Raw genomic sequence first — 23255 nt, 5'->3', positions numbered from 1 at the left:
CCTTTGTGCTGCATAATTCTTGATTTTGTGAAAGTTCAGTGAGAGTTCCAGTCTCAACCCAAGAGTCCTTAGTTATTCAAACTGATGCAAGGATGGAAAACCAGTTAGGACAGTGGTTCTCAACCTGGGGTCCCCAGATGTTTTTGGCCTTCAACTCCCAGAAATCTTAACAGCTGGTAAACTGGCTGGGATTTCTGGGAGTTGTAGGCAAAAAACATCTGGGGACCCCAGGTTGAGAACCACTGAGTTAGGAAGACGATTTGTAAGTTTCAGGAAAGAGGAACTGAGGCCAGTGGGATTTTAGATGTTTATTGATAGTTATAAATTTGAGCATCAAAGAATTGCAAAATAATGCAGTAGTTTGAAAAAGTAATTTCTGTTTGTACAAAAACGGTAGGTATAGCTCCTACTTGACAAAAGGAAAGAGATGTAATTTGCTGGTAAAGGATATGTGATACCTCAGGGCTCTCTCTGGCCAGTTGCTGGATGATATATTGCTATTTTGATTAGATTAGGCACAGAGAAAGTTTGAGCACTAATGTGTTTAAGAGGCATAATGGGTGGGCAATTGTGGAAGGGCTGTGGGCCATTTTTGAGGCTGGCTACAAATTGCAAAATTAAGTGTGTGCGCCTTCAAGTTGCTTGTTGACTAGCAGTCTGGATGAATTTTTAAAGAGTTTTCTTAACAAAAAGGTATTTTTTGTCAGTTCCTCCATCTGAAATATAACCGGGAGCACCAGGTGCTCATTGGCAGTCTCCATCTAAGCACCAATCAGGACTGACTGCGCTTAGCTTCAGGTGGGATCTGGTGCGCTTAGGCTATTTTGGAATTACAACTCAAATCACACTAACTAAACATTCTTTAATTTAATTTCAATTTTAAAAAATCAACGTACTTGCACTTAAAACTGAATTAATAAGTGAGCAGCTCTAATGATACGATGCAGTAGTAGTAACTGAATGAGACTGCATTGCATAGTGGAAAGGGGCCATGGTCCAGGATCATAGAACCTAGAAGGATTTTAGTGAGACCATCTTGCAGGAAGTGTAGCCAAAATATGAAATATGTTACATCAGGTTAGAAAGAGTGAAGTCACTTCTTTTTTTCATCTGGTTATATATTAGCTTATTTTTTTTTGTTACATTTTTGCCCCTCTTTTAACAATTTGAAACATTGGCACTAATGTTTAATTGTCCCTACTAATGTTCTTTGATTTGCTGTGCCCCATGTTGATCTGTTGCTGCCACCACAAGGTACTCTAAATGTAGACAGCAAACAAGTGGAGGAAAGAGACTGTATGGTTAAAGAAGGGGGCAATGTGATGAATAAGAATTGTGGCCATTAGCTTTGTCTTGGTTGAGGAGCAGTGAGCAAGAAAAAGAGTGGAATATGCTGTTCATGGGCAAGGATGAGGTTTATGGGGTCACAGTGAATGAGAGAATTAGAGCAGGGAAGAATTTTATTTAATAGTTTCCTGATTTAAAAAAATAAGCAAGACATGCCTCTGATTTTTAGGAGCAGATGGCATATTTTTGGAATACAAAACAGTCCTGGGTTGCTGTGAGTTTTTCACGCTGTATGGCCATGGATACTTCTGGAACATGACCATACAGCCCAAAATACTCACAGCAACCCAGTGATTTCAGCCACGAAAGCCTTTGACAACACATTCAATACAGTCCCCTTATCAGCAGACTTGACATCCATGGTTTCACTTAGCACACTCCCAGAAATCTCCCCCTCCTGCCAAAGTGTTTGTGGACTTCTCTAGTGTTATTCTTTGATATACAGTACTTCTGGCTCAAGCAACCTGTAGAACAGCACTGGAAAACCTAAGGCATTTCTATGCAGATCACTTTGTCTGTGTGGACATGGTTCAACCCTAGATAGCTAAATCTACACCAGACTGATCCAGATTAATCCAGGACAAGGTCACTTTAACGTGACTGTCCTTGGTTAACCTAGGTCAGGGGAGATCCAGAATCCTGCCCCCCCCCCCCAACCAGAACAGATCAGAATTGTCTTGACTGCCACCCCATGTACAAGAGGCATAGGTGCCCCAGAGAGACGGGATGGTAGTCCTCTGTGTTTCCTTCCATGTCGTGGCAGTCCCCAGCCATGACATGACACTGATCTACTTCCCAGAGCTCTGTCTGACATCAAGCAGAATGCCAACCTGTGAGGTGTGTGTGTGGGGGGGGGGTTCTTTCTCTCCCCCCTCATCTTCTCAGTGCACCATCACTTATTCTGAACTGGCTTGAGGAGAACGTAAATACTGTCTTGTATCTGGGGTCCTCTGCAACATGGGGAGGGTTGCCTAAGCTGGCTATCCAGCCGGATTTCTGCCACTCAGAGGCAGTCAAGGGAGTCTTTGTGCGGACTTTATGCAGTCCCGATCCAGAGTATTGGAAACCAGATTGGGTCCACATTATGAGTCTGTATAGAAAGGCCTCTAGAGAGGCCCACACTCTCCTGTCATCCAGTGCTATTCCTTTGTTTGTGCTTCAGACCCAAGTACAGCCAAAATGTCAAGTTCATGATTATCTATGGCTTCACAAGGGTCTTGGAACACATCCACACTGATATGGGTGTTATTTGTTCTCAGAGGGGACTGTCACAAAAGAAAGGGGTGGAGGTCCTCTTTCATTAATTAGGCTACATGTTGTTATAGAACATGAAAAAGTTTGGTTGGATCAAACCAAGCATTTAATTTGTGAAGTGGGCAACCAGGTGCTTATGAGAATCCCAGAAACAGGATAAGGGTGCAGTCATACCTGCCTGCTTATGTTCTCTAGCAACTGACATAGTCTCTATATTCCAGACTTCTGGAGGGTTGGTAGCAAGGTGCACACAGATGGGTGGAAGTGAATTTCAATTCTGTTTTCTTTCAAACACTCCTGACAGTCAACCAGCTATGGGGCTTCTAAATTTCTGAGAAATTTCAGAACCTGCACTGAATCTTTCAAATGCAAAAAAGATTGTTATAATATACTGTGGAGCATACTGAATGAACCTGCTTAATGCCAAATTGTAATCATCTGTTAATAATTCTTTTTCAAAAAAAAGTTAAAATATTTGCACATTTCACCTCAGGTATAAGATGCTATTATTTTCATCCTCCCTCGCCCTTTCTCTTCCTTTTTTTTTTAAAAAAAACCCCCCAAATATAGGATTCTAAGCATAAAGCTAGCCTTTTGGAAAAGGGCAAAGTCAAAGGTGGCAACAACTCAATTTACCAGAATGTACGTCAGTGGGTTAAAGCACTATTAGGAAATAACATTGCTGTAACCTGGAAATGTGCCAGCAGTAAGGTGGGTACTTATCCTTATTCTTAATAGGAAATGAACATTAAGTCATTATTTTCCCGAGTTGCCTATTTCAATGGTTTTCTGGTCTGGAGACAGTCTGTGAACATGATAATCAAGTACAAACTCTGAAAATAATTTGAGTTGTAATCTGTGATGTTAAAAAATATTTTCTGCTTTAAAATATAAACACTCAAAAACATGAAAAATTTATTAAAATCAGAAATCTGTCCAGTTCTGTAAATAAGTTCTCAGTGAAATTATATGACAAATGTGAAGTCATCACAGTACATACTAAAGCAGTGGTTCTCAATCTTCCTCATGCTGTGAATCTTAATACATTCCCTCATGTTGTGGTGACCCCCAACCATAAATTTATTTTGGTTGCTACTTCATAACTGTAATTTTGCTACTGTTTTGCTACTGTCATGAATTGTCATGTAAATATCTGATATGCAAAATTTTCATTCACTGGACTAAATTTGGCACAAATTTGAATACTGGTGGGCTTGAGGCAGGATTGATTTTGTCATTTGGGAGTTGTAGTTGCTGAGATTTATAGTTCACCTACAATCAAAGGGCATTCCGAACTCCATCAACAATGGAATTGAACCAAACTTGGCACACAGAACTCCCATGACCAACAGAAATACTGGGCATTGACCTTGAGTTTTGGAGTTGTAGTTCACCTACATCCAGACAGTACTGTGGACTCAAAAAGATGGATCTGGACCAAACTTGGCTCGACTACCCAATATGCCCAAATGTGAACACTGGTGGAGTTTGGGAAAACAGACCTTGACATTTGGGAGTTGTAGTTGCTGGGATTTATAGCTCACTTACAATCAAAGAGCATTCTGAACCCCAATTATGATAGAATTAGGCCAAACTTTCCACTAGAACCCCCATTACCAACAGAAAAAAAATGTGTTTTCTGATGTCTTTGGTGACCGCTCTGACAACCCGTTGTGACCACCCCCAGGGGTCCTGACTCTCCGGTTGAGAAACACTGCACTAAAATGTTTTATTTTAAACATTTCTTTAAGATGTTTATTTAAATGTTCATTTTTACAACAACAGAAAAATGACAAATGTAGCAAGGAAGACCAAGTAAGTATAACAAATAATAAAATAAAGGTAAAAGTACCCTTTAGAGGAAACACTTTTAAGAAGAATTTAAGCAATATAGTGGCATGTGTTTAGGAAGTTTAAATAATTATTTAACTGTTACAATTATGTTACTGTATCAGAGCTTGAATGGTCCTTTGCAGTTTGGATTTGGTATGAACATTTTTCAGTCAGGGCAATGTCCCAGACATTTTTGGATCAAGCCTGAGTCTTTTTATTTTTAATGACCTTGCTGCCACAAATAGGCATATAATCAGATGTGACTGATAATTTTAAATCTTTAGTGAAGATGATTGATACAGCAGTTTGTTACCCAACATAAACAACTGTTTTACAATTAACTTCATATCAGTTTTGAATAGATGCCATCATAGAGGGTGACCATTGCATAGGAAAAGGGGAGCAAAGAAATGCTACAGACCAGATTTATACCATGTAGCCCAGGCATGGGCAAACTTCAGCCCTCCAGGTGTTTTGGACTTCACCTCCCAGAATTGCAGTTAGCCAGTAGGCTGTTAGCAATTGTGGGAGTTAGAGTCCAAATACCTGGAGGGCCAAAGTTTGCCCATGCCTGGTGTAGTCCTTTGCATGTGACTTTGTTTTTAAAAATGTTTTTGCACTTTCTTTTTAAGAACTGTGAAAAATAGATCTGTAATATTGACAGAAACACCGTATTTCTTGCTTCATTGTAAAAGGAAAGTTTTAGGTTGCAAATTTTAATCTGCACTTTATCAGTGGACTTTGACTTGTGTTTTAACTCTGCATATTTTGTTATATTTCTTTTAATAGTGCTTTATCTTTTGCTTTAATGATGTTCTATCCTTCCTCAGTTTGCAGGGAGAGGGGGATAATACATTCATTATTATTATTATTATTATTATTATTATTATTATACAATTAAATAATGATCTAATATAAATTTGTACATGTACAGGTCAAATACTGTGGAACTCTGTTATCTGATATTATGGCTGAAGTTCATGTCCCTCCGGATCCAAAATTACTCTTGAAGCAGAAAAGTCTACCTGGTATGTACTGATTGAAGGAGTATTCCCACTTTGATGAAAAGACAAAAAAATTGAGGACATTAAGTGTTGACCTCTATCCTACACACTTTCTGTTTAATCACTTTAATCATTTACTATCTTGGAGGGCAGCAGCAGGCAGCTGTCCAGCAAAGAGATGGAATAGAGGGGAGGCATCACAGAAAGAAACAGTGTTTGGACAGACTTGAACAAAAACATTTCCTTTTCTTTTACTAGTAGAAAGAAATTCTCTAGCGCAGGATCATAATCAAGGTGGTGAAGACAATTCCTTTAGCCACAACATCAGTTTCCTCCCAAATATGGAAAATACACAGCAAGACATTGCATCTTTTTCTCAAGAAGGAGAAATCCCACAATCCTGTGAAATAGAATCTGAGGAAATATCTTCATCAGTCATCGAAAAAAGTAAGTTTTAGATTTTTGGAATTAGATATCTCTTGAAGATTTCTCTGTCTCTGTTATGATCCAATGTACTTCTAAGCCAAGATCTCCAAGTAACAGGCCTGTAGCGAGGGGGAGGGGTTAGGGGTTCAACCCCCCCGAAATGTTTCAGATTTTTAAAAAAAACCTGGTTTACTCATGAATTTTAACTGATTAACCCAATCCCCATGCTTAGTCTATGAGATGCAAAAAATTAAGAGTCCCTCCAGAACTGCAAGCACTCTCTCTCAAGCAAATATTGACAATTTATTCACACTGTCATTACTTGCAGCAATAACCGATGTAGCGAAGCAACCAAGTTGGTGGTGGTGGTGGTGGTGGGGGGGTTGAATGCTCTCATTAAGGAGGCCAGACTTGGTGGAGGTGGTTGACAGGGGTGGAGCTGCAGGCTATTGAAGGCTGCTCTGCCCCCTGCTGTGCTCTTTGCTTCAGTGTGAGCTAGGAGGCAGGTTTCCACCCCCCCCATGAAATTTTCAACCCCCCCCCCCTAAATTTCAACCCCTCCTGAAACTTTTCTGGCTACGGCCCTGCCTAGTAATGCCAACATAAATATATTAAGCAACTGCCTCATCTTTTTTTCTCCTCTCCCCTCTTATTTTGGTAGAAAATTTAAAAGACAAATGAAATTGAGGGTAAAGTATGAAAGGTTGAAAAAATGGAACATGGCACTACCTAGAGCCTTGCTAAAAATTGTGTGAATGCAGCTGAGTAGATGCACAATGAGTTTTCACTGATTTGAAGCTCTGCATTCTTGTTGCATTCAAGGTATCTGTCTTAGAAATATTTGTTTAGGATTTTAAATAATATTGATAAGACTCACATCATTAATATCCATGTAATATCTATGAGTAAGCTATTATGCAACGGACTGAAGACAGGAAATGGCAGAATCTCACTAGTGGCCAACTAAGACTGCTCAAACACCCATAAACTAAAATCTGTTATGGACAATAACATTTCTCTCTCACAGACTTGGTGGCAGACCTTTATTTCTCTACAGTACTTACAGGAGGACACATAACACTGAGGGGGAGATGGGTACATGACCTTGCCACAAATCTAGATGGCAACTCTGCCTGCCCATCCAGTTAGGAACTAACATCACAGCACTTAAATCACGTCACCCACAATATTTGAGGTACTTTCACTTGAAGATAATATAGGTGGGACCGGACTTTAGTACAGCTACAATAGATCTTTCCAAACCAAAAGGTTGACATTTCAAGCCTGGGTTGGGGTGAGCACCCGACCTTCAGCCTAGCTTACTGTCTAGCTAAGCAGTTCGAAAACAACTGTGAACTGTGAGTAGAGAAATTAGGTACTGCTTAAAGCGGGGAGGTATTTTACAGCACCATAAAAAGCCAGTGATCAAAGAACAGGAGAAAAGTCTGTGATATAAAGGCTTATTGTCATAGAGGATGAAGCGACAGCACCCCCCTGTGGCTGAAATTGAGCATAACCTCCAGGACGCCAGAGTTGGAAAAATGCTGACACATACCTCTGTCTGTCCTGTGTGTCTAATGGCATTGAATGGTTGCCATGTTTGTGTTCTGTAATCCACTCTGAGTCCCCTGTATGCTGTATTTAAATAAATAAAATAAATATTCCATTCTCTGACAATAATGCCATTTAGCACTCAACATTAGACAAATAAGCCAACCTCTGTGCGAGAGGATATATGGCCATAAATCTGACATTAGGGGTAGAATTACACAAAAAACAGTTGCAGAGCACTTCAGTTTTATTGGGTATTCTGTTTCTGACCTCAGAACAGCTGACCTTGAACAAAGACTAAAAAGGAAGATTGTAAATAGAAACAGCAGAATCGGACTATATTTTCAAACTACAATCCATTGACAGTGGGTTGAATAGAGACAATAATTTTCTGGCACATTACACATATTATAACGCTAGTTAACCCCAGGCTCATGGGCCAATTTATCGCATCTCAGTTCTGGTTCCCAGCCAGCATTATACTATCTCAATAAATCCCTCCACTATTCAAATGCTTATCTATGCATCTCGGTTTTAGTTTACATCTTTCCTTCTACATTTGTCCACCAGTAACCATTTAAAACTGAAGTGGTCACCTCATTGCCATACCTGCAAGTTTTGCATTCCTATCATTCTTCCTTCACACAGACAAGCCTGCCTATACAGATCTGTTCCTAGGCACTTCACTCCATGCATCTGAGGCAGTAGACTTCATCTCCAAAAGTTTATGCTGCCAGCTTTTCTCTTTCAGTTAGTCTCTAGGGTGCTATATGATTCCTTTGCATATTGCTATTCCAGAACAACTCAGCTATGTCTCTGTATTCTGCCTCCATGGAAAAATGCACATTAATGTATCCTTCTTCCTCTTTACATGTTATTCAATAAGTAAAAATATTTTTCCATGAAGAGTTGTTCGATCTGCTGAGCCTCCGACTATACTCTTCTTTGATGGAAGTTTAATTTACACCTTCTAGGCATCACATGATAGCTGGAGTTTGTTGTTGTTTATTCATTCAGTCTCTTCCAGCTCTTTGTGACCTCATGGACCAGCCCGTGCCAGAGCTCTCTGTCGGTGGTCACTAACCCTAGATCTTTCAAGGTCAAGCCAGTCTTTCAAGGTCAAGCCAGTCATCTATCCATCTTGCCCTTGGTTGGCCCCTCTTCCTTTTTCCTTCCATTTTTCCCAGTATCATTATCTTCCCCAAGATTTCCTGTCTTCTCATGATGTGGCCAAAGTACTTCATCTTTCCTCCAGTGAGCAGACAGGCTTTATTTCCTAAAGTATGGACTGGCTTGGTTGTTTAGCTGGAGTAGGTCCATCTTATTCTTGTTCAGCACAAGAAATCAAGAGCTTGATTCTCTCAAAGAGAAAGCTGTCTAGCTGATATCTGAAGAACTTCAGAGATTTATTCTAACATTTTTAGCAGGAATCGATAATTCTGTAAGCAATTTAATATCTCTGCCTTCTGAAGCCTCAAAGAAGAAATGTTTGTACTCAGCTCTGTGACATTGACAATTCTTTAGTTATATGAAGAACATTATCAAGACAATTCAGTCTTTGTGATGGTCACAGTTATCCACTTGTGAACATCCCGGGTAATTCAGAACCACATCAGATTATCATTTTCTTGTAGCTACACTTGAAACCTTCTAATTTGATAAGCACTCATTGACAAACACTCATTACTGGATTCCAACTACTTATGGCTATTATTATTATTATTATTATTTATTTCAGAAGTGGGCATCTTCCAGGGATCAGGAAAATTTTTCATGCCCCCTCATTAGACTTCTTTGGAAGGCTGCATTCTTACTATACTCCCACCATCCAAAATTGTGGCTTTTTAAAAGGCAGTTTTGAGCTCAAGAGAGACTTTTTTGCATTGGGTAATCAACAATAAGAGCCATAAAAGACATATATTTTGAAAAATACAAAAAAGAAAGAAAAATGGGGGAAAACCTTGTATGCATTGGTGATGTGTTCTGGCAACCTAAAATATAGCCTTGAGAGGCTGCATAAGATCCAAAGGTTATAGATTCTTCATGTCTTTTTTTGCCCCATTATGTTAGTTGTCTGTATAAGAGTGCATTTAACCACTACTTAGCAGCTGCAAATCTGCTTGGTGCTACTAGATATACTGCAACCCTGAGGCAGTCTCCTTATTCTCTGCCATGTGGAATCTTTTTACAACTGCACATCTTACTTTTAAGATTTAAAAAATCTGCTGATCTTTCAACCTTATATACAATACATTCTATTAATGTAACTAAAATGAGGTGATATGATATGTCATTTCATCCCATTATTCCATTAATTCCATCTCACTTGGGCGGAAGACTTGAAAAATATGCCAGATTTCTAGGAGCCAGCACCATAATATAGACGTATAAGGATGATGAAATTTAAATATAAATGTTAAAATTACCAAAGCAAGAGATTTAATTTTTAAATCTGAAACCTCATATGTCTGTGAAAGTGGGAAATTAGCCTGTGATAACAAAGGGCCTCTTGGTGGCGCAGTGGGTCAAACCGCTGAGCTGCTGAACTTGCTGACTAAAAGATTGATGGTTCGAATTGGGGGAGAGGGGAGAGCTCCTGCTATTAGCCGCAGCTTCCACCAACCTAGCAGTTTGAAAACATGCAAATGTGAGTAGATCAATAGGTACTGCTTTGGCAGGAAGGTAACAGTACTCCATGCAGTCATACTGGCCACATGACCTTGGAGGCATCTATGGACAATTCCAACTCTTTGCTTAGAAATGGAGATGAGCAGCACCTCCCAGAGTTGGACACGACTAGACTTAATGTCAAGGGGAAACCTTTACCTTTACCTTAATTAACTCAAAGATAATTTGTTTTGTCTCGTACATTTTAATGATGTGGGAGTATTACAGGTGACATTAAAACAATAGCTACAGCTTTCAGTTACCTGTGGGTTAACTTATTAATCTCCTATTTCTGCAAAGCACATGTTCTCTCTATTGTCGAAGGCTTTCATGGCCAGAATCAATGGGTTGTTGTAGGTTTTTTGGGCTATATGGCCATGCTCTAGAAGCATTCACTCCTGACGTTTCGCCTGCGTCTATGGCAGGCATCCTCAGAGGTTGTGAGGTTGCCTGCCATAGATGCAGGTGAAACGTCAGGAGAGAATGCTTTTAGAACATGACCATACAGTCTGAAAAACCAACAACAACCCATATGTTCTCTAGTTTCTCTATTTACTATTGAAGGCTCTTTGTTTTCAAATAATTATTGGTTTTTTTATATTTCATTGTCTTTCATAATTAAGTCTAGTCTGGACTGTTTAAAAAGAATTTAACAAAGTTCTAAGTTTGCTCTTTTGCATTCATCTAATATGCTGTATTATATAATAAAACCCATGCTTGAGGTATATATTACGAGAATGCACAGACATACCAGAATGAAAGCCAAAGCCAAAATAGAACATTTAACTATGTGAACATATGGCTGCAAACAGCATCCTCTTAGTAAACATCTACTTTACTTCTGCAATGAATCTTTCAAAATAAAGCTGATTGCTTTTTAAATAACAAATACTTGTGGTGTGCATGTGCTGATATAGTGTTAAATTGGTTTGACAGTGAAAGGTTTAATCAGGAATTAGGTCTTAAAATAGGGAGAGCATCTGGACAGTGACATGTGAAATATAGTTTTGCCAAGAATCTTCTTTGAGGCATTATTTTAAAATATGACATCTGTTTGAGCTGAGTTTTCTAACTCGTATGAGCATCTTCCCTAAGGATAGCTTTCCATCTTGCTTTTGATAGACAAAGGCAGTCAAATGCAACCCACTTATCCAACATAAACAGGCTGGCAGAACATTGGATAAACAAAAATGTTGGATAATAAGGATGGATTAAGGAAAACCTATTAAATGGCAAATTACGTTATGATTTTACAAATTAAGCACCAAAACATCATGTTTTACAACACATTGACAGAAAAAGCAGTTCAATACGTGGTGACATTATGTAGTAAATACTGTATTTACAAATTCAGCACTAAAACATTGCAATGTATTGAAACACTTGTGGTTCCAGGTGGGAGGCAGACTGCGTTGGATAATACAGAACGCTGGATGAGTGAAGGTTGGATAAGTGAGACTGTACTGTATTTAGAAACTTTCTAAACCATTTTTTTCTGATGGCACAATATTGTAGCATGAGAAGAGCACATGTTGATTTTCCAAGTAAAATTTTCTTTTGGAGGAATTCTGGATTATATTTGGAATATCCAGATATAACCATTTCCCTTTTGAGTTGAAGTATTAATGCCTTTGTCTTCATCATCAACAACAACACTTCATCTTAGTAAATAAATGCTTCTGGTGTAAGAGAATGGGCCGTTTGCAAGGACGTTGCCCAGGGGACGCCCAGATGTTTTGATGTTTTGCAATCCTTGTGGGAGGCTTCTCTCATGTCCCCGCATGGGGAGCTGGAGCTGACAGAGGAAGCTCATCCGCACTCTCCCCGGATTCAAACCTGCGACCTGTCAGTCTTCAGTCCTGCCAGCACAAGGATTTAACCCATTGTGCCACCGAGGGCTCAAGTTGCTCCTGACACGCTCCTGACAAGAAAAAAGTAAATTAACAATGATTCTAACTATGATGATATTAAATATCCATTTAAAAGAAAAAAACATTATTGGAAATAGGTCAATTTACACTGCTGACTAGGTAGTCATGAGTATGTTGCTAATATCTTAATATAGCATTTCACAGAACTGTCTGGGTTTATTAAACAGTGTATCAAAATTAGATATGCATTGCAACAGAATTGCTGATCCTGAATGCATATGGTAGTGGTGGAACTTACTATGTAATGGGATCAATTGAAAGTATGTGCATTTCCACTCTCATGTGAAATGTTAATTTGCAGATTATAGTTGTGGACAAAGCAAAGAAGTTTGCCGTGTTCCAGACGCTTAGTATTTTATTTATTTAGTATTCTACCTTTTTCCTTGTTCAAGGCCCAAGATAGCTGGGGTTGTTGCTCCCTCCCACCAAATAATTCTACACGGTTTCCTTGGGCTCTGTTTTGGGGTGGCAAGTCAAGCCAATCAGATAACAGTCTGGTTGATTGGCAGGAATTAAGGCTCAAGAGCATGTAAAGGCTTCAAACAGGTCTTCTTTCAATGTATATAATTTGCTTCCTCCATCATGCCAACGGTTAGTTGCCTTTGTCACCTTTACCCACTCTTCCTTGGTGCTCTGGGTTCAGTTGCAGTGGCGCAATGGATTAAACCCTTGTGCCACCTAAACTGCTGACCTGAAGACCTGAAGGTTGACAGTTTGAATCTGTGAGATGGGGTGAGCTCCTGTCTGTCGGCCTCAGCTTGCCATGTGGGGACATGAGAGAAGCCTCACACAGGATGGTAACACATCTGGGTATCCCTTGGGCAATGTCTTTGTAGAAGCGACTTGCAGTATATTATTGATTCGCTTCAGACATGATTAAAAAAAAGTTTTGTATAGAATAGTTGTGTCCAACCTTGGTTCCTCCAAGTGTTTTAAACTTCAGCTCTCAGAAATCCTGAGAATTTCGCAAGCTGGCCAGGGCTTCTGGGAATTGGGGTCCCAAACACCCAGAAGACCAAAGGTTGGACAGACTGGTGTAGATTACTGTTTTGTTAGTGATATTGTCACATTTTTGGCATGGAAACCAGATCAAAATAGATAGGGACTTTGTGTCCCTTATATTCAACATGGGGGTGAAAACTTACAATTCCTAACAGCTGGTAAGCTGACTGGGATTTCTGGGAGTTGAAGACCAAAACACCTGGAAGACCAAATGTTGAGAACCACTGCATCTAGCTAATAAAATTATATCCCGATCAGGTTTCCTCACTCCAAGGCAGAAGTGGAATGGCACAGTGGCATGTACCCAAGTGGGTTTACATATTATTCCTGTACCACCCATCAGTAGGGTGGAGTGATGATTGGGTTGCCATCTGCAGGCTGGTTAAGTGATGTCTAGATCTGAACCCACTTTATCGACCAAGCCTGTTCAGTTGTGGCATTTTTCAGTCAAACAAAATGTGTTCATTCATTATAAACACACTGCTCACTAATGGATACTTAGATCTGTAATAAAGCAACTATGGCTGGATCCTAGGGAGTCATCGAGTACTGGGTTGCTCTGAGTTTTACGGGCTGTATGGCCATGTTCCAGAAGCATTTTTTCTTGACATTTTGCCTACATCTATGGCAGGCATCCTCAGAGGTTGTGAGGTCTGTTGGAAACAAGGCAAGTGGAATTTATATCTCTGTGGAATGTCCAGGGTGGGAGAAAGAATTCTTGTCTGTTTGAGGCAAGTATTGTTCTTTCTTTACTACTAATACTAATAATAATAACACTTTATTTGTACCCTGCTACCATCTCCCCAGGGGACTCGGTGCGGCTTGATGTCAATAAATAACATCAATAAACAATCAATGCAATATAAATCATAATCACATAAACATACTGTCCTGATTTTAGAGTTTTTTAAATACTGGTAGCCAGATTTTGTTCATTTTCATGGTTTCCTCCTTTCTGTTGAAATTGTCCATATGCTTGTGGATTTCAATGGTTTCTTTGTGTAGTCTAACATGGTAGTTGTAAGACTACAAACTCTAAAACTGTTTAAAAATCAGGACAGTAAAGAAAGAACAACACTCAAAAACACAGGAATTCCAGACAAGAAACAATAGGGCCAGCTAACACCTCTCAACAAAAGATTCTTTCTCCCACATTCTTCCACAGATATAACAAAACCTCACTTGTCTAGTTTCCAACAGTCCTCACAACCTCTGAGCGTGCCTGCCATAGATGTGGGCAAAACGTCACGAGAGAATGCTTCTGGAACATGGCAATACAGCCCGGAAAACTCACAGCAACTCGTTGATGCCAGCCATGAAAGCCTTCGACAGGCATGATGTAACTAAGATCTAACTAATCCTTCAGGCATGATCTAACTAAGATAGATTTTGAAAGACATTTTGAACCGTTACCTTGAATTTCTCACCAATTGGGAAAAGGGTTATGGAAATAGTTTCTTAAATGTTTTACTGTTTTATTTAAATGATATTTTAATGTGGTTTTTAACCAGACTTTTAATATGTAATTTAATAGTTATGATTTACTGTCTTTCATTTAAATGTGTTAATATGTTTTAAAGTATTGTAACATTGACAGGAAAGCAGGATACACATTTTTTAAAAAATCCTCATACTAATTGCTTAATATTTTCATTTATTCTTCTGTGTGTTTCTTACAGAACGGCCATCCCAATCAACCTCCTTAAAAACACCTAGATTTCTACAGTTCAACAACATAGTTTTAATCCAAGATGAAGAATTTCTGCCCTGTCCTACAATGGCTCAATGTTGGAATTTCTATGCCCACTGTGAAAATTTTGGATTTTGAACAACTTCCTACAATATAAATGTTTTCCTTCTACATTAATTAAAAGAAAAATAAAATCAGCACTTTTTAGGAGGTTTATTCTCTCTCCAAATTTGTTTCTATGCATTCATGTTAGTGATATTTTTGAAACAAAAGATCTCTATGAAAATTGTAAACAGTTTGAGAGCTTAGAACAGCCATGGGCAAACTTGGGCTCTCCGGGTGTTTTGGACTCCAACTCCCACAATTCTTAACAGCCTCAGGCCCTTTCCTTTTTCCCCTCAGCCGCTTAAGCGGCTGAGGAGGAAAAGGAAGGGGCCTGAGGCTGTTAGGAGTTGTAGGAGTTGGAGTCCAAAACACCTGGAGAGCCCAAGTTTGCCCATGTCTGGCTTAGAGACTAGACAGGAAGAGACTAGGCATTGACTATAGAATATAAATCCTGCCCCGTGGCTCCAGTTTCTATAGCCTTTGGTCATAAAGCTTAGCATGAAATAAATTGGATGGGAATAGCCTGACTGGCATAATAGAGTGATGTTTTTAAAATTGTTAGGAAGGGAGGTACCTGTTACAGTTAATACTGCAACACAAACTGTCCTTGGAATAAAGTGTTTCAGGTTTTGATGTGTACTCTAGGTGTCAGAAAAGGTTCCATGTTCTAATGAGATTAATGCTCATTTTGATGTGGCAACCCTGCTTATAAAGAGATTCTATCCAAAAGTGAATGTTTTGGGGGCCTTCCACACTGCCCTATATCCCAGAATATCAAGGCAGAAAATCCCACATTATCTGAGTGTGGAAAACCCAGTTCCAAGCTTCATAGCAGATATTGTGAGATTTTCTGCCTTGATATTCTGGAATATAGGGCTGTGTGGAAGGGCCCTTGACCAGTTTAAATCAGTGCTGGACTTTGCAGATTCAAAGCTACTTAGGTTTACTAAGGAAGGACTTGCAGTATTGTATTGGTGCTATGTGATGGACCCCTGTATATATGTGTACTTCATACCAGCCGACAAGTAATTGCATTTAATTATTTTTTGTAACTAATGCTCTGTTTGATTATCACAAAAGGTAGTTCTATAATTCTACCTCCAGTCTCAGTTTACCTTGGAAATTTCCATGTGCAGCAGGGCGAAGCTATCAATTTACTGTTTGATATGATAATGTAAAATCAACTCTAACTCTTCTGTGAAGAAAGAAACAGAACTGGCTCAAGGGCATTGCATTAACTGTAGAAAGGAGATCCACAACTATTGGCAGGCACTAGCAATAACATGTTGCACCTTCGCTGAAGTCCTATGAGACTGAACATAATAATTCCTACGGCATTTCAGAAAAGCTGAAATCGGCTCTTGTTTCTCCATTACATACAAATGTCTTGTAATAAGTCTGACTAGATTCTCATTTTTTCATATTACTCTATCTTGGGCCAGTCTGTATATTTAATCAGATTCCCCGAGGTTTTCTTTAACAAAAAAGTTAATTTGATCATGTCTTTGATCTCTCTCACTTTCTGAAACCATTCGTCCAGCTCTGGTATTTCCTTTTGCTTCCAAAATCTTGCGTAGCAAATTCTGGTCGCCATGGTTAAATATGTAAACAAAATAACATCATTAGAGTCCAATGGTAGGTCCGAATCAGTTATACCTGATAGATAAAATTCTGGCTTCATGGGGAATTTAATCTTAAAAATGTGTTGACTTGCTGCATGTATCTTTTCCCATTATTTTTTTTTTTTGCTTCCTTACAAGTCCACCACATATGAAAGAAACTACCTTCTTGGTCCTTGCATTTTCAACAACATTTTTGTGTATTCTTATACATTAAACTTAGTTTCCTCAGTGTGATGTACCAACGATGGAACATCTTAAGCCAATTATTATTATTATTATTATTATTATTATTAACTTTATTTGTACCCCGCTAGCATCTCCCGAAGGACTCGATGCGGCTTACACAGGCCGAAGCCTCAAAACACAATACAATAAAGGACGTAACATCACAATAACAAAGCAAATCAAACAATAAACAAAATAACATAACTCCACAATAGCTAAGCAAATCAACAGTAAGCAAATAAGCAAATAACGACAATGGCAGAACGTCAGGACATTATTAAAACAGGTTCGGCCGGCGCACTGGGGTACAAGGGTTAAAAGTGCAGAAATGGTAGGAGGCACGTAAGGTTGAAAGTGCAGTGTGCAGCGACAATTTATTATGCTAAGGTGCTACTAGGACTTGGGTGGGGATTTCTAGTCTGGGAAGGCACAACGGAACATCCAAGTTTTTAAATTCCTTCTGAAAACGGCTAGAGTGGGGGCCTGTCTGAGATCTTTTGGGAGGGCGTTCCAAAGTCTGGGGGCCGCCACAGAAAAGGCCCTGTCCCGCGTCCCCACCAAGCGCGCTTGCGACGTGGGTGGGATCACGAGCAGGGCCTCTCCGGATGACCGTAACGAGCGTGTGGGTTCGTAGATGGTGATGCGGTCACGCAGGTAGGGTGGTCCCGAACCGTTTAGGGCTTTGTAGGTAAGCACCTGCACCTTGAATTGGGCTCGGAAAATAAAAGGCAGCCAGTGGAGCTCCTTAAACAGAGGGGTAGACCTCTCTTGATAATGAGCCCCGGTTAGCATCCTGGCTGCTGCCCGCTGGACCAATTGAAGTTTCCGAGCCGTCTTCAAGGGCAGCCCCACGTAGAGCGCATTGCAGTAATCCATTCTAGAGGTGACCAAGGCGTGGACCACCCCGGCCAGATCAGCCTTCAATTCTCCTTTAAGTCCATAGCATATGTGTATTTTAATTTTCTGTTCCAAATTGATTCCCATTCTGAGAGTGATCTCCGGCATTGTTTATGGTGTCATAAATTAACCTCCCTACTTTAAACAGTTCCTAATTTCTCTACTCACAGCTCAGCTGTCTTCAAACTGCTTAGATGAACAGTAAGCTGGGCTATTAACAGTCGGGAGCTCAAACCCGATTCGGGCCTCGAACTTGCCACCTTCCAGTTGGCAGTGATTTATTGCTGCTAGTGATTAACCAGCTGTGCTACAGCCCTCCCAATATGAAAAGGGAAGGAAGATAATTTGAGATCCATTCACCCCCCTGTAATCGTCTAGATACAGTGTTTTCACTATCTTTATATTGGCCCAGTCAGATATTAAGGCACATAGTTGATGGTGTTTGCTGAGCTATTTTGAAGTCCTCAGAGATGGAGGCTTCAAGATCTGTGTCTTGACTATCTCAGCACACAACAACAACAACTGAGGATCTTTTTTCCCCAGATGGAATAATTTTCTCAAGTTTTTAAATCCAAGGAGTTACTTAATGCTTTGCAGCAGTCTCTGGAGGGACTATATTTGTCTTACATTTCAAATGATTTTCTGTTTGCATATTTATATTGGATATAACTTGTCTTCACTGAAAGTTTTGCGGTACTTTTAGTCCAAAATTTCAAATATGTCAAATGTATTCCTCTTTAACTCTAATATGTGAAAAAGGATGAGGAATTACTGAATGTTTAATTCTTTGTGGCCTCTTTATCTGATTGCAGTAGAACAGGTATGGGCAAACCCAGTCTTGGGAGCCGAATGTGGTCCCTTGGGCTCTTTTCTCAGGCCCTCTTCTATCTCAGCATCCTATTCTTCCTTTTGTCCTTCCTTCCTTCTCTCTTTCTTTATTGCTTCCTTCTTGCTTTCCCTTCCTTCCTTCCCTTTTGTCTTTCATTCTTTCTCTTTCCTTCCTCCTTACCTCCCTCCCTCCCTTTCTTTCTCCTTCCACCCTTCCCTTCCACACTTTCATCCTTCCTTCTTCCCCTCTTTCCTCTATCTCTTCTTCTTTATTCTTCCTTCCCTTTTATTTTCCTTTCCTTCTCTTTCTTTTATCATTCCCTTTCTTCCATTCTTCTCTTCATCCCTTTCTTATCTCCTCTTTTGTTTCTTCTTCCTTCCCTTGTTTCATTCCATCCTTCCCTTCCACCTTTTCATCCTTCCGTCCTTCCCTCCCTTTTGTCTTTCCTTCCTTCCCACATCCTCCCTCCTTCCCTCTCTCCCTCTTTCTCCTTCCACCTTCCCTTCCACCCTTTTATCTTTCCCTCTTTCCTCCCTCTCTCCCTCTTTATCCATCCTCCCCTTTTGTTTTTCTTTCCTTCCCTCTTTCCTTTATCCTTCCATTTCTTCAATTATTCTCTTCATCTCTTTCTTACTTACTTCTCTTTTGCCCTATCTTTCCCTTCCTTCCTTCCATCCTTCCCTTCCACCCTTTCCTCCTTCCTTCCCTCCCTTTTGTCTTTCTTTTCTTCCCACTTCTCTCCTTTCTTCCTTCTCTCCCTCTTTCTCCTTCCATCCTTCCCTTCCTTCCTTCCATCACCAGACAGCCAGTCCTCCTAGCATGCAGCCCCCAAGTTACAAAGCTTTCCCATGCCTGCAGTAGAAGCTCGTGGAAGTGAAGTGATAGATTTTTGATATTATTTTGTCTAAGTCAGTAAGTTTTAGGGATGAGAGGAAAATCTATTGTAATGAATGGCTCTACTTTGTGGTCGCATTTCGTTGAAAAGAACATCTAAAGTTTCAAATGTTAAAACTCATAAATAAGAAAGAAAGAAAAGTAATTAAGATGATGGAAAGGTTTCTAAATCAGGTTTATTTGCCTTATCTTTAGTAAAGGTCCTTTCTGTTTTGGTCCTTTTTGGTCTTTTTCTGTTTTTGATTACATTTTCCCTTTTTTGTTACATCGAACATAATTGAAAGGCTTGTTCAAAAGAAACAGCAATCCATATTAATGTTTTGCCTGCAGGAGATTTCTGTGCTGCCTGTGATATGTAAAGGATTTATTTAACCACTGGAGTTCCTTCACTCTTCATTCGCTTGACTGTTTATGTTGTTCCTTTGGGCTTCAGACACACAATAAATTAGTAACATGTCAACTATAAGGCCTTGTAATTATATTTTGGACTAGTTTCATTTTTACAGAGGGACATAAGATCAAGATTTGGAGTGATATATAGAAAGCTTTGAAAAATTGGCTCCACAAACTGGATTCCAGGTACTGGAAAGGAGAGCGACAGTTTGATTTGCTGAAGCACAAAATCTAGTTTTATTATCTATCCATTTTCCTTGGAAGCAAAGAAGAAAAATGCAACTTTGGGTAAAATATATGCTAGAGCAGTACGAGACTCTAAGTGATTGCTACTCTGTTCGGAAAGGAAATTCAAGGGCAACAACCAAGAGATGTGGGCACTTCTTGGTTTAAAACATTTAGGTTTTGTTATAACCCTTTGAGAAAAAGACAAAATGAAAAAGCACTAATTTTCCTCTAAAACACTAGGAAAAGGTATGGTTAGTCAGAAAGTATATTTGAAAATGATGGCGATAGATACAAAAAGTGAACAGAAGGTACAGTATATATGCGAGTGTAAGCTGACCTGAATATAAGACGAGGCACCTAGTAAAGGTAAAGGTTTTCCCCTGACATTATGTCCAGTCATGTCCGACTCTGGGGTGGTGGTGCTCATCTCCATTTCTAAGCCAGTGAGCCAGCATTGCCCATAGACACTCCAAGGTCATGTGGTTGGCATGACTACATGGAGCAATGTTACCTTCCTGCCGGAACAGTACCTATTGATCTATTCACATTTGCATGTTTTCTAACTGCTAGGTTGGCAGAAGCTGGGGTTAACAGCAGGAGCTCAGCCCACTCCCCAGATTCGAACCTGCAACCTTTCGGTCAGCAAGTTCAGTAGCTCAGCGGTTTAACCCACTACACCACCAAGGTACCTAATTTTACCATAAAAAACTGGGAAAACGTATTGACTTGAGTATAAGCCGAGGGTGAGAAATGCAGCAGCTACTGGTAATTTCAGAATAAACATTGATAACCAGTAAAGATTACATTAATTGAGACATCAGTAGGTTAAATATTTTTGAATATTTACATAAAACTAATTCAAGATAAGACTGTCCAACCCTGAATAAATCATTATTGTAACCTTCTTCAATGTAAATGTGCTTACGTATCCTTCCAGTAATAATGAAGAGAGTAAAATAATTAATGTAATAATAATAATAGAGTAAAATAATGGACATGCAATAGTAATAGTAATAATAGAGTAAAATAATAAATGTAATAAAATGATAATAGAGTAAAATGATCTAATAATAATAATAAAGTAAAATAATAAAGGTCATAAAATAATAATAATAATAATAATAATAATAATAATAATAATAGAGTAAAATAATAAATAATTTTGACTCAAGTATAAGCTGAGGGGGGCTTTTTCAGTCGAAAAAAGGGCTGAAAACCCCAGCTTATACTCAAGTATATAAGGTAAGTAATAAGCAGTGCACTCTACTTTGGAGTGGAGGAAAAAAAGCAACAAAAGCCCAAAACTGTTTAGTTATAAATCCCAGCGACTGAGATATGAGATGGCCTGAGGGTCCAGGAAAGGGAAAATATTAGAGAAATTGAGCTCTTGGTTTATTTGCATTTCCAATTTTGGAGACAGATAATGCCCCAAATAATGAGAATTGGAAAGGAATGAGCACAGCAGAGAAATATCATTAAACAGATTTGCATCATTTGCTTGTAAATGGTGTACTGCCTGCTCTCAGTAGGCATGGTTAGTCAAGGAAAAAATGGTTGAACTGAATGGGGATTACTCAAAGGAAAGTGCCTGTATATTTGTGCACAGGTCTCTTTATAGTTATGACACATTGGCTCTTTGCAAACACATACTCAAATCAGTAGAATATCATTCAGATCTGGTCCATATGAAATTACTCTGCAGTCACGGAGTTAGAAATTATTGATACATGTGATGAAGAGGGAAATATTCAGTGTTTGCAAAGAGCCATGGTTAGTCAAGGTACTGCCTGCTCTCAAGGAAAAAATGGTTGAACTGAATGGGGATTACTCAAAGGAAAGTGCCTGTATATTTGTGCACAGGTCTCATTTATATCCTGCCTTCTCTTCTTCAGGCTAAACATGCCCAGCTCTTTAAGCCTCTCCTCATAGGCTTGTTCTCCAGACCCTTGATCATTTTAGTCGCCCTCCTCTGGACACATTCCAGCTTGTCAATATCTCCCTTCAATTGTGGTGCCCAGAATTGGACACAATATTCCAGGTGTGGTCTAACCAAGGCAGAATAGAGGGGAAGCATGACTTCCCTGGATCTAGACACTATACTACTATTGATGCAGGCCAAAATCCCACTGACTTTTTTTGCTGCCGCATCACATTGTTAGCTCATGTTTAACTTGTTGTCCACGAGGACTCCAAGATCTTTTTCACACGTACTGCTCTCGAGCCACGCATCTCCCATTCTATATCTTTGCATTTCATTTTTTCTAAGTGGAGCATCTTGCATTTGTCACTGTCACTTAAACTGGCACACTCAAGATGTCTGAACTATAATCCTAATCATTTTGAGAAAGTGCAAGTATGTATCTCTGGTTCAGGGGGATAGAAATATTCATCTTAATAGACCTGTAAAAGCTCTGACTCACATGGCTGAGCATAGTAAGGGGTATTTTTCAAATGGTCAACAGAGATAGTATACAGGCAATCCCCAAGTTACAAAAAAAAGTTCTCTAGCTGTGTTCTTAAGTTGAATTTGAATGTAAGTCAAAATAGGTATATTTTAAGTATAAATCCAGCCTTAATTTTTCTATCTAGGCAAAACTAAAGTTAGGTGGATCTATAATTGGTTAAGCGAACGCATCCAGAGGGTGCTCACAAATGCTTCCTCTTCATCCTGGAAAGAAGTAACAAGTGGAGTGCTGCAGGGTTTTGTCTTGGGCCTGGTCCTGTTCAGGATCTTCACTAATGACTTGGATGAAGGGTTAGAAGGCATGATCATCAAGTTTGCAGAGGACATCAAATTGTGGAAGGGGCCTGAGGCTGTTAGGAATTGTGAGAGTTGAAGTCCAAAACACCTGGAGGGTCAAAGGTGGCCCACACCTGACCTATACTGTTAATATAATAACAGTTTGTCACTAACTGCCATGGCTTAATGTTACGAAATCCTGGGATATGCAGTTTGGTGAGGTATCAACCCTATTTCACAATACTGAATCACATTAATTGAACCACATCAGTTAAAGTGGTATCAAACTGCATTCACTCTAGATACAGTACACCCAATAATAGATATTTGTTTAAAGCAATAGTTCGCGAGAACGAAAATCTGGTCCATGAGCCTTCCTCTTTATTTATTTTATTTTATTTCTGCTCATTTCATACCACCTGGCACTCCTTTCCTGTCTCTGACCATGGCATATATTCTGTATCAGAATATAATAACTTTATTTTTGTACCCCGCCTCCATCTCCCCGAAGGGACTTAGGGCAGCTTACAGAGGGACATGCCCAATAAAAGAGGTTAAACTAAGCACCAAAAAACAAGCAGCATCAAACATTAATAAACATAAAATCAGACATTATA

General features: G+C 39.4%; 2 protein-coding genes across 3 annotated transcripts in view; both read left to right on the top strand.

Annotated features, from left to right (window-relative positions):
* Nucleotides 1-5462, top strand: part of ANKRD31 (ankyrin repeat domain 31) — a 71663-nt gene extending 66201 nt beyond the window's left edge. The window contains exons 16-17 of the mRNA XM_067464571.1: nucleotides 3172-3312; nucleotides 5369-5462. Of these exons, the coding sequence (XP_067320672.1) occupies nucleotides 3172-3271 (100 nt within the window). The 3' untranslated portion in view covers nucleotides 3272-3312; nucleotides 5369-5462. The remainder of the gene's footprint in view (nucleotides 1-3171; nucleotides 3313-5368) is intronic.
* A 121-nt stretch (nucleotides 5463-5583) lies between these two features.
* GCNT4 (glucosaminyl (N-acetyl) transferase 4) overlaps nucleotides 5584-23255 on the top strand; it is a 64050-nt gene continuing 46378 nt past the window's right edge. The window contains exons 1-2 of one of the 2 annotated variants that reach the window (XR_009630596.2): nucleotides 5584-5885; nucleotides 14695-14921. The gene's annotated coding sequence lies outside the window, so the exon portion shown is untranslated. Of the gene's footprint in view, nucleotides 5886-14694; nucleotides 14922-23255 lie in introns of those variants that run through there. The other variant, XM_060761660.2, reaches the window with a different exon arrangement.

The sequence above is a fragment of the Anolis sagrei genome, chromosome 2 (genome assembly GCF_037176765.1).
Source record: "Anolis sagrei isolate rAnoSag1 chromosome 2, rAnoSag1.mat, whole genome shotgun sequence".
Taxonomy (NCBI): domain Eukaryota; kingdom Metazoa; phylum Chordata; class Lepidosauria; order Squamata; family Dactyloidae; genus Anolis; species Anolis sagrei.
Note: the sequence above shows the minus strand (reverse complement) of the source record. Positions and strands in the feature narration are given on the sequence as shown.